The sequence below is a fragment of the Colletotrichum higginsianum genome, chromosome 9 (assembly GCF_001672515.1).
Source record: "Colletotrichum higginsianum IMI 349063 chromosome 9, whole genome shotgun sequence".
NCBI lineage: Eukaryota > Fungi > Ascomycota > Sordariomycetes > Glomerellales > Glomerellaceae > Colletotrichum > Colletotrichum higginsianum.
This window is the reverse complement of record NC_030961.1, coordinates 2,414,720-2,426,232: the sequence shown is the minus strand read 5'-3', so window position 1 is coordinate 2,426,232 and position 11,513 is coordinate 2,414,720. Positions and strand designations below refer to the sequence as shown.

Here is an 11,513-nt window from a genome sequence, read left to right as displayed (position 1 = left end):
TGCTGTAGCCTCATCCAATCTCTAACTTGCTAAGCTGCAAATCCTTTTCAGCTTCGAACTGGCGTTACCTCTGTTTTACCTTGAGCACCATTTTTAATCAACACAAGAGTGTCAAGATGTCTTCTGTCTGGTCATCCGTAAGACTGAGACACTACCAGTCCATAAGCCTGTCGGCTCTGGGCATCCAGCTGGCCCTAGAGCTGGCCAAACCAGTCCTTTTGATAACCACCCAATCTAGTAGCTCTCATCTATTAGACCGGAACAAGAAACTGCTGTTTTCTGTAACAAAAAACCCATCAGAAAATTGATAAAAAAATCACACGTACTGTCAGATTTAAAGAGAATCCGCAATAGTGCAGGTGATGGATTAGTTGACGTTGATCTTGCATCGCCAAATCCAGAACACCGCCCTGGTAGCCCCATTTTTCCAACAGCGGATTCTGCCAAAAAAATGGGTCCATCAGTTCTACCCACCTCAACTCTATCTACCTACCCTTGCACCTCCGCCATCCAGCACCCCATCTTTACCGCCATCTCCATACGTTCAATCTCTATTTCCGGACCACTGTCCGACGGACCGACGTCTGGGACTGACTTACTTCGGAAGAGCTTTACCAACCATCCGCGCTGCAAATGCGGGTAAAGACCTCATTCCCGTCATCGTATTGGATCCGTCACACTTAAGTTACTTCAACACCCAAGCATCTAGTCGAGTGGGCTACGTTAAAGAGAGCGTTTGCCTACTTCCTCTGCAACTGTTTGATGATTCTTCCAGACGAATGGTCAGTCATCCATCAGCAAAATCGGCCGCATGGCAGCGGAAGGCCGTGGACGAGCGTCATCAAGCAGTAACACATCAATCGCCTAGCATCTGTGCCGGCACCGTTCAAAGTTCAGGCCCAAAATACAGTCCCCGACAACCCGCATGAATCCGATTACCCTACCAACAAAGGTTGCTCCATCCAGAACCCAGTTTGACCTTTTACCATGCATGACACCCGTGGTTCGATGGTATCTCCGCAAACCCAATAAAGTCCAGGTATTTAATCCAGCCTGTTCCCGAATGCCAGCAACTCAGCCTATCCTAGCATGCCACCAAGCCTCACAGCTCACCACTGATCAGTAACATGAACGACGACACGAGCGACGAGATGGAAACCAGAATCTGGCTAATATCCGAAATTCGTGAGAACTACGACAACAAAGGTCGGCAGCCCCAGCCAGCCATCACCAGCGCAGGCTTCTGGGGTTTCCTTATGGTGCTTGACATAAGTGTCCTCTGGGAACTCCTGCACGAGCTGCAAATCCTTCCAGTCGTCGAGAAGCGCAGTCTAATGATCCGCTCCCTTGAATCAACGGCACATGTTCTTCCGCGACTCATCAGAATACGTAAGTTGTGTTCTGCCCCAAACAACGTACATTGGTACGCTGACTAGCTGTAGTTCTTGGACCATTTTTTGCCGAAGAACCCCATGCTCTGGGTGCCTTGAGGTATCCAGAACACCCCCGGCATCAATTCGAGCGCGTTAAGGTATGTAGTCAGATGTTTGTATAGCGTTTACTTCTAATACTTCCTTTAGGCATTCAACCGCGACAGAGGGTTGTGCGTCGCTACGCACACTACAGATCCCGACGTGTGCTATATTTTCCCTCCGGCAACCCAGAAGGATAGTGTGAGGACTACGGTGCTTTGGAACTCGTTCAAGCTGAAATGGGCCTGGGGCTCGGATCTTTGCCACCGGCTTGAACAAAAACTTGAGTTTGGGAAAACCGAACGGTGTTGGGACACTACCAATAAGGCGGCGAACATGATCTGCCTGAGCCGTCATTTACAACGCAGCTGGGCTCGAGGTCAAATAGCCTTGGAACCCCTCGAATCGCCCGTATCGTCCACGCCTATACTGCGACTCCAAGTTCATTGGCTTAGAAGAACCCGGATCCCGTCGGCAGCAAGCACAGTTTCTTTCTCAGCAGATCCCCGCCAGATGTTTGTCCATGAGGACGAGCGGGCCGTAGCCTCCCGTCCGATCGAAGACGGCCACATCATCGAAATCTCTGCCGACAGCGAAGACCAGCTCCCAGACAGGGACTTGCTTCAATTTAGGTGGATTCTTCTGAGGGTTCATGCTTTATCCGGAGCCCCTGATCCTCGGATCTATCCTCTTGACTACGAGTCCATATCAGATATGATGATGAAAGGAGGTGTGCGCCAGGTTGTTGTTCAAACTGTAATCACATATCACGAGACGGGGGGAGAAATTCATGAAAATGAAGGCGAGTAATTTCCTACACATCCGAATCCTTCACAACCTATATAAACATGAATGACCTCAATGTGACTCAATACTCTGGTGCGACCTGATGCTGCCTCGACCCTCGACGAGACTACCATAAGACTCGCTGAAACCAATGCGAGGAAGTCCTTCCATAAATTCAGAGGATATCTGTGGGGCAGTCTCTGGGACGGCAGTCGGAGGGGTCGTTGGGCGAGGCTCAGGTCGGTCGGGTTGACCCTCTTCGCCACTGGGTGCGTCATCGTCAGACCTGAGCGCCCTGCGACTGATGGTTCGCACCAAGCGAACAGAGCCTTGTGCAATGTTTCCCAACCGTCTTCGAAACCCCTGGCTGCTGGTGCCAGAAGATGAAGAACGTTGCTGCTGTCGGCGGGTGGGAACCGAACTAACCAAGTTGCGGAAGCGTCTCAGGGGAGGCGAGCCAGACTTTTCTTTTTCTTCTGGTTGATTCCCAATAGAAATGGATTCCAACCCTTCCACGATATTCCGTACTCCTTCGCTGGAGCTCGAGCTAGCGGTCGGTGTCTCGGGGGGAGGCTCCGCGGCTCCGACAATACTTCGAATACGGGTTAAATCGGTCACCAATTTCAGGATGTCGAAGTCAGGCAGGTCCTCAAACCTGTCCGCAGTGATCTCTATCATGTCGCCAGTATCGATAGGGCGCGATGTGTTGGCGTTGAAAGCTCGCAATGGAGCTTTATGGGGGTCGATGACAAGTGCGCGGATTGTCGTGTCGAAGGATATGGGTGATTTCATATGCGGAATGGATGTTTTCTCTAACCACTCAAATCTGAGTTGAATGTACCACTCGACTCTCTGGTGTCTGCTGCTTTGCCGCGTTGTCGACTCGCGGGGTGGTGCGGGTCTTGAGACAGGCGGACTCAAGGGCTCCAGAATGAAGTAGCCCCGCGACATCCAGTCATGCATCGTCGGACTCAGACAGAGCATATTGGAGACATGGTCGATCTTTTCGCCTTCCTCTCCAATCTTCTCGACAAGATTTTGGGCGTAATCTCCCAGGTATGGTGCCAAAACTCCCAAGCACGATGTTGTTGATGAGCGCTTTCCCATCGCAGCATATGGCCAGATGTGGGCCACCTCGGGGTTTGGTGTACGCGTAATTACGCAAACTTCACCATCTCGTTTGAGGGCCTGTGAATATATGGTGTTAGCATTGGTGATCCTAGACGTCTCTGAGACCGCTATGTATTAACCTTGTGTTTTGGGTCGTCAGACCGGTTTGGTTTGGCGACTGGGATCACATCGGGATCCTGCAAATTGTGACCTGTAAGTTCTATGTTAGCAAGACCATTTACAGTGATGTTTAGCCACTGGACACGTTCAAACATACAAATCTTGCTCAAGGTCGGTATTGACTGGATTGCGGGAAGCAGATCGTCTTCAACGATCTCTTTCCTCAATTGCGGTGTCTGAGTGGGATCGGTGAGGGAACCGAGAAGAAAGCTGAGCTGTTCTCGGCTTCCAAGAAGGAGAAGGCCGTAGAACCCTGCCTGTAACAGTTCATCTGGCAGCTCACCTAGGTTACCACAGGCATCTCTTATGCTCTTGAAAATATCTCGATTGTTTTCAAAAGCCTCGACATAGCTCTGTCGGCGTATGCGTTGGGGTTCGGCTATCAAGAATCTCTCCAGAGTGTCAAGGTCAAGCACTGTTGGGGCCTTGTCTTGATTCTCTTCAGGCTTGGTTAGCAAGAAATTTCCCAAGAGCTTTCTGAGGTTCTGTCTTCTGAAGGGACCAACGAAAGCAGCCATCCTGACGGGAGGAAAGGGCGAAGGGCGTCTTCAAGGAGAATGGGAGTTGAGGAGACCAGGTTACACCTAATCGCACAAAGTTCGTACAGCGACTTCCCACACAAGGTAGAAAAACCGACGCTAAAGCGATCAGTAGTCACCGTACACACTGAGTGCTTTCGGAGGATGGAAGGTCGAATGGGGATTGCTGGGAAAGGTCTGGCTTATAGGCAGAGAAGAAACATTTCTCAGCCCCAAGTGGTGATGTGTTGATGTGTTGCAGGTTATAAAATTTAAATCCAGCCGGGAGAGATGAGAATGTTTTCTTTCGACACGGTGGGCACCGATAACCAGAATCGGGGGAAGGAACGGCCTCCATACGACAGTAGTGAGCTCCTTCCTTCCAACCAATGCCTCACAACAGTGTACACTTTTCTCCAACAAAAGTACCAATATTAACTGGGTTCCAGCCAGATACTGCATACCACTTCGCGTGTGAGCGACTGTAAGAGTCCATCCTTGAAGGCCAGCTTTCTTCACTCCGGGCTGGGAGTGCTTCAGGGTTTAGTCAATGCTAGGTTGTCAGCTTTGAACACTTGATTGTCATAATCTCTGTGTACGTTTTCTACTTCTACTTAAGCTCACTGAATTCTACTCTATACAATCTCATCCAGTCCCACCGGTTTCTGATACTAATATAGCCAGTGCCGAGTGGCACGCAGTGAACGCAGTTCTCTATATTTCAAACATAGATAGTCTTAGAGGAGTATACCAGACAGAAGCTTTCATTTGCAGAATTGATGTGCAACATCCGCCATGAATCTGCCTACGTGACCAAATTCACAGCAATGTTGTGTTAACAATTCTGAAGTCAGCAAACAGGAATTTGATCCGAGAAGATGACATTTGTCCAAAAGACACATGATTGGTTAGGAACTCCAATAGACTCTGTTGGTCCCAGTCTACCTACATAAACAGTCTCTTTATCACCATTTGAGGAGAAAGACGCCCTGAGCTAAACGCAATCGCTTATTCGTCCCCATTCTTGTCCTTGACCTCTTTGCTATTTGTTACAATCCCTAGCATGCTCATTCTCGACGTATCAAGAGATATGTACCATTAAGACATCATCGCCAGCAGAGATCATCAGAGAGGTTCTTACATAGTTCCTAGACTACTTCAGCTAATCTGATCTGATAGACTGCTGGGAGGAAGGTCTAGTATCAGCCGCTGGGCAGCCGCCGAACAGACTGTCGGTAGCTTTCGGAATCCTGCGAGGTCCGTACTGCGAGATCTAGCGTGCAAGATCCCGGAAGACCTAGCCCTACAAAGAATCCATCCAGATCATAAGAGGAAAGAAGAACCTGAGGAACTGTAAACAATTGCTTGAATCTTGGACCTTCCCCTGGCGAAGGGGCCGAGCCGGTCTGGGTCTTGTGCTGGGCAATAGTTGGATGGAATGTAAGCATTACAGAAGGCAAAGGTATGGGTAAGAACTAAAAGAAATTTGCCATCGCTCACAGAATTATCAGTAGAAAGGATGCATAGCCATGGAGATAGCCATCAGGCGAGCTGACGATTGGTCGCCTCAATGGTTACCAAAACTACTAGCATTGTGTATAGTCCAATCCAGCTTGAAATATAACGAAGTGTATCATAAACAACTTCTTCCAACAAATTCCTCCATACCTTACTGACTACTGGAAGCCGAATTGAAGGAATCACGCAGTTGATCCACCTGTGACAGGACAGCCGTCTCACAGATAGACAGTGTCCGGCTCGCGGTGTCTCCGGAATTTGTCATCGGCGTCGGCGATCTTGATGTTGACCGGAAGCTGCGAAAGCAGTATCACCGCCCAAAGCGCCTGCGCTCAGGTGATCAGTACGAACGCAATCGGCCGCGTCTTTCGCCACGGACGGACTCTCACCTGGAAGGGCGTGTTGACCACCACAACATCCCCGCCCTCGATGGAAAGCATCCAAGACTCCCAGTCGAGCCCGTTGAAGAATTCGGGACACTGCTTAAGCGCCACGGGGCTAACCTCGTCGTAGCTGAGTCGGCTCCAGCTGTTCAACCCCACGGACCTTGTCAGGCCCTCGACGTTCTTCCTCGCGTCCGGGTCGCGGCGCCCAAAACGCTCGTAAAACTTCTCCCGCACCTCTTCCTTGACGTTGAGCTCGAGATAGTCCCACTCAATGCCGTGGAACTTGTTCGGGCTCTCGGCCAGCTGCTTGAAGACGTCCCGCACAGCGTCGGCGGCGTCGATGGCGTCCGTGGCGAGAAACTTGCGCGGGACCTTCGCGCCGACGGGCACGCTCGCTCTCTCCTCACTGCTTAGGCTGTATTTGTAACTGTGCCCGTTGAGGAAGAGGTGCTCCAGCGACGTCGCGTCGTGCTCGTACACCCACTCGGCGACAACGGACCAGAGCGCGGCCCACTCGGCCCAGCACCGCCCGCGGCCGCCCTTCCTGGCGACGGACGTGGCACCCGCGACGGGCCGGAAGCTGTCGCCCTGCCAGCCGTACAGCTCAGAGCCGATGAGGTGGCGCGTCGGGTACTTTCCCGGCGGCTCGCCGGCGTAGACGAGGTCCATGTACCCGCCGGCGCCGAGTGCTAAGCTGATAGCGGGGCCGATGGCGGCGGTCTGTGGGTCCGGACCGAGCATGCCGGCGCGGACGGCGCGCCCCGCGGCGGCCAGCTGCGGGGCCAAGTCGCTTGGCAGGCCAACACTGCCGGGGTCGGTCCTGAAGTTGGTGGTGACCTTCTTGGCGGACTGGCGGATTGTGCCGTCGGGGGCGCCGAGCTTGCGGGCCTCGCGGTCGACGAGCATCTGGCTGCGGCCGTAGCGCTTGGCGAAGAAGGCGTGCAGCTGCGACCAGTCCGGGTGCTCGTAGAAAGTGCGAAAGATGGAGGCGAAGAGCAACGACGATTTGGAGCGCCCGGACCCGGAGTCAATGAAGGCAAAGTCGCGCGCGGTGCGTCCTTCTTGGTACTTCTGGAGGTCATGTTAGTGAGGTTTGGGTCGGGATTCTCCCGGTCGCCGTGCGGAACAGTGTTTTGGCCGGCCGAGACGAATCGCGGAGCGTTCATACTTCACCCGGTTTCCACCGCTCGTTCGTCAGAAAATTGTGAGTCACCGGGCTGCGCAGGTGCATTCCCAGCGGCAGCGAGGCTTGTGAGGACATGATCGTGATGACTTCCTCTGCTTATCGTGCCTGGCAGGCAGAGAGGCTGGTCGAGACGAAACATCGCAAGGCTCGACAGCACTTTCTCGCCAGCGGATGCAGATACCTTTTTGAGGATGATCTTGTGGTGCTGATGTGCAGAAGCTCGCCGTGAAGCTAAGCCGCTTCAGGCGAAAGCTGGCATTCTGGTGCTGTGGCTGTGCCCCTCGACGAAGGGGGAGGGGATGGTTGCTGCAGTCTTTCTCCAAGGTGTGACATTGGAACGAGGCCGACTGTAAGGCTTCTCTGTAGGCTTCTATTGTGGGAAATACCAATCAAGTTTTCGTGGCGGACTTCCTCCTCGTAGCAATATGTCAGCGATCACTTGATCGCCCACTATTCGGACTACCATCACCTTCACTGATCGACTTAGTGAAGCCTGCGTATTTGAGCTGCTCGTTACACGACCTATGAACCAACTGAGCAACCGTTCAAGATGGACGCCGCGGGACTCGGCATCGGGGTGGCGGCGCTGGTGACCCTGTTCAAGACATGTTTAGAGATGTACGACACGATCGAGTGCGGCCGGCGCTACGGCTCCGACTTTGAGGTGCTGACCACGAGGGTTGGCATCGAACGGGTGCGACTCCTGCTTTGGGGCGACGCCGTCGGGATTCTAACGCTCGACCGCGGCGCAGGAGGACAGCCAGCCGCACTGCCGGTCGTCGATCGGAGTCTGGGAGATCCCCGCAAGTTCAGGGCAGTCTGCGATATCCTCAGCTGCATGCGGCAGCTCTTCGAGGACGCCGGGTCTATGACGCGGCGCTTTGGGCTGCGGAGCGCCCAGGGCAACCAAGTCGCCCCGGACAGCCTGCTTAACGCGCTCGTCACAACCTTCCGGAGGACGTACGCGAGGTTCCAGGAGGGGGCCGCGCCGGCACAGCGGGTGACGTCGATAGCGGCGACGGTACGGTGGGCCGTCATGGACAAGAAGCGGTTCCAGGGCTTCGTCGAGGAGCTGCGCGGTTTCAACGACAGTTTGTGCGACCTCTTCCCCGGGCTGGGCGAGAACGTGCGGCAGGCGATGGCCGGCGAGATCCAGTCGTCGATGGACCTGGGGAACCTGCAAATCGTCGAACAGGCCGTCGCCGACATGGAGGCCAATGAGGAGCTAGCCGAGGCCATCAGCGTGAGGATCACGGAACTGTCGCAGTACAGTTGCAGCCTGGCGGAGGAAGACGACCGGGATGCCGAGACGACGGCTCACGAGACTATCGATACTGAGGAAGATAGCACGGCGGCGGTGGCTGGCGGCGTCAACGTGAACCGCCTGGCCAAGCAGCTGGAGAAGCTCGAGGTCATTCTACGCGCGGACCTCAAGGGGTCGCTGCAGTCCAGCATCTGGCACGCGTTTGGCGGTAGATACAACGCCACGCTCACGTGGGAAGGAATGCCGGACGACAGATACTTTGCTCAGCTAGACAAGGAGATTGAATTTCGGAGGCACTCGTATCCTGCGTGGAGTATGTAGACCCCCAGGCACTCTCCTGCACACTGAGAATCTCTTGTCCATACGACAACTGATGCTGCAAATAGGTCTGATGTATGCGCCGGAAAATACACGAGATGGACAGGGGAGCTGGGCTGATCACGACAGCGAGGTGAGTAAAGACTAGATCCATGCCGGGAAGCCCGGGGTCCGGATTAGCACATACACACACATGTACACGCAAAACATCACTGACAAATGCCGGCGCTCTCTCTAGGCGGGCCGGAAGTTCGAGGGCAGATACGCGGGCACTCGGACGGTGGAGGGCTACGCGGCCGACTTCAGCGCCTGGGCACGCGAGAACGAGCATCACGACGGCCGGCATGTCTGGAGCATTGATAGAGATCTCCCGGAGCACAAAACCAGCTTCCTCGTCGAGCGGCTGCGCTTGCTGCAGGTCCGACGCTCGCTGGCCCGGACCGAGGAGCAGGTTAAGAAGAACATCGAGGAGCTCATCGGCCCCAGCAGCTTCACGCCGGCTCGCGGCGAGGCGGGGAGCGGATGGGGCACCAAGACGTTTCGCATCTCGGATCTACTATCGACGCTGAACCGGACCGATATGTTCGACGACGTCCGCGACAACGTATCCCTGGTCGCCGTGGCCCTTCGTCCCCGAGGCCCGCAGGGCAGCTTTGGGTTCGCCAACTTCCTCTTCCAGATGGTGCTCGCCTACGAGCTCAAGCTGCTCCTCGAACGGGAGCGGGATACCGTGTTCGGCAACTACGGTCCAGGCATCATCGCCACGGTAACGGCGGCAGAGCGCTGGATCGACGGCGTCCTCGTCAAGGTCACGGACCCCAAGAAGGAAAAGATCGAGATGTTCAGCCTGGTGCATGAGCGTCAGGTCGAGGGCCTCGTCCGCTTCGCCGAGCTGATGGCGTGGCCGCTCCTGGGCGAGATGAGGAGCTACATCGAGGACGCGTACGCGCATATACGTGCTGGCGTCCGCACCAGCTTTCACCTATGGGACTGGCTGTTCGGGACGATGCTCCCCGGGAACGCCTTCGTCTTCACCATCATGAGCGCCCTCGTGGCGGCTTCGCCGAGCATTGCGGGTCTTGGGCCCCCAAGGTACTTCGCCTCTGGTCTCGTGCTGAATGATCGGTCGTACTGGAGGGCCAAGTTTGTACTGGGCCGTGTGCTCGGCGGGTTGAGAGGTGTGAAGGCGGCGAACGGCTGGGTCGGGCCATGCCCGCTGCCTGTGATTGGCGCCGCGGCGGGCGAGACCATCATCACCAAGGGCTGGTGGCGAGTCCAGGCAAGGGACGTCGCGTTCAAGATCCCCCAACGTCTGCCATCCCATGCCGACGCAGACGAGGGCGCCTCCTTCTCCAACCTGGGCCGCGTTGCCGGTGGGACGTCCAAGGCGGACTGGGTCCGGACAATCGGCGATCAGTCAAAGTGGGTGATTCCCGTCGGGCCCAGCGGCGCACCGGACGTGGTCGAGTTCCGGGCACTTCGACTCCAGTCTCTGCGTAGGGCCGTGGACCCGGGCGTCGATTCGGGCAGCGGGGATAGTGTGGACGGGATATTCAACCCGGGTGAAGTGGGGCCGCCGGGTGCGTCTGAGGAGACTGTGACGGGAACGGAGACTGCGGAGTCGGCAGTGGAGCCGTTGCAGCGGGCGTCGATAGAGCTGACGGTCAATGGCGCAGCCGTGAGCTTCACCATCTATAACACGCCCGTCTTCGTCGCGGCGCCGCGCTGCATCGACGGGCCGCACGCCGTGCACGAGCGTGACCTGCCGAAGCTGCAGCACATCCGGCGTATCGGCCAGCTCGCGGGGTACATCCACAGCGACGACGAACGGGTGCTCGTCATCGACGCCACAGGACAGGGCGAAGGCGAGTTGGCGGCGCGGGCGTGGTGTGCTGAGTACGGCCAGCACGCCGTGGTGCGGAGGGCGCCGAGTACGTGTTTCGCCTGCGCCGTGATGGCGGCGAGCCACCAGGGGCTTGGTCTCGGATGCTTGATCTGGGCTTGAGAGGGTGTGAAGGCAATATGACGGGGCGCACTTTTCCTAGATTGGTTTGTAAGTCTACTGCAAAACGAGGGAGCCTAATGCGTGGGCGGGCTTTGTTGCCGTTTTGTCGAGGAATGTGTGGCTGCGAGGTGGACCAAATACCCGCTGTAGGCTGTGTAGTGTCTATCGAATGGTGCATCAATCAGCGGAAATGCAGTGTTGTCTGTGGTGATGATTTCTGACGATGAATGGTGATGAAGGGAGTATGGAAAGGAGAAAAGGCTGCTGCTGACAGCTGGCAAAGGGACGACGGCGTGTTCCTACTGCCACACGACTGGTCACAGCTGGTGGTAGTTAATATCCAGTAGCTGTTTTTTACCTACCTACCTAAGGTACCTACAGTCCATTGCATTAGCAGCATTTGTAATTAAATAATGCATCTGTATGTAAGGGCAAAATGCATACTATTACAAATTAGCTACTTTTTTACTAGTAGAATTACAAATTATAGAACTATTAATATTAAAATACCCTTATATTACTATTACTATTACTATTACTTACTACTTAAAGTAAAATTATTTAGACTCTATTTAAACTACTCTTTAGTACTAATTACTAATTTAATTACTATAGGGGTTTCTCCTCTATTATTATTATATATAATTTAATACTCTCTTATAGAGGAGAGGGACAATTAGCTTATAAAGCCTATAAAGCCTATAAAGCTTATAATACTTATAATACTCTTATTCTTATTATTTCTATTATTTCTATTACTACTACTAGCT

At 54.3% G+C, this 11,513-nt stretch overlaps 4 protein-coding genes across 4 annotated transcripts; 2 read left to right on the top strand and 2 right to left on the bottom strand.

The window, feature by feature from the left end:
- Positions 1-1,127: 1,127 nt before the first annotated feature.
- On the top strand, positions 1,128-2,282 carry CH63R_12944 (Integral membrane protein; the record flags this gene model as incomplete). Its single annotated transcript, XM_018307918.1, has 3 exons — positions 1,128-1,389; positions 1,443-1,531; positions 1,581-2,282. 3 exons carry the CDS (start codon positions 1,128-1,130, stop codon positions 2,280-2,282), a joined length of 1,053 nt encoding a protein of 350 aa, XP_018152335.1.
- Positions 2,283-2,330: 48 nt separating this feature from the next.
- Positions 2,331-4,066, bottom strand: CH63R_12943 (Integral membrane protein; the record flags this gene model as incomplete). Its single annotated transcript, XM_018307917.1, has 3 exons — positions 2,331-3,446; positions 3,509-3,579; positions 3,646-4,066. 3 exons carry the CDS (start codon positions 4,064-4,066, stop codon positions 2,331-2,333), a joined length of 1,608 nt encoding a protein of 535 aa, XP_018152334.1.
- Positions 4,067-5,802: 1,736 nt separating this feature from the next.
- Positions 5,803-7,231, bottom strand: CH63R_12942 (uncharacterized protein; the record flags this gene model as incomplete). Its single annotated transcript, XM_018307916.1, has 3 exons — positions 5,803-5,910; positions 5,974-7,041; positions 7,139-7,231. 3 exons carry the CDS (start codon positions 7,229-7,231, stop codon positions 5,803-5,805), a joined length of 1,269 nt encoding a protein of 422 aa, XP_018152333.1.
- A 475-nt stretch (positions 7,232-7,706) lies between these two features.
- CH63R_12941 (Small s protein-like protein) lies at positions 7,707-10,743 on the top strand (the record flags this gene model as incomplete). Its single annotated transcript, XM_018307915.1, is given in 3 exon segments — positions 7,707-8,733; positions 8,750-8,871; positions 8,977-10,743. 3 exon segments carry the CDS (start codon positions 7,707-7,709, stop codon positions 10,741-10,743), a joined length of 2,916 nt encoding a protein of 971 aa, XP_018152332.1.
- Positions 10,744-11,513: the final 770 nt, after the last annotated feature.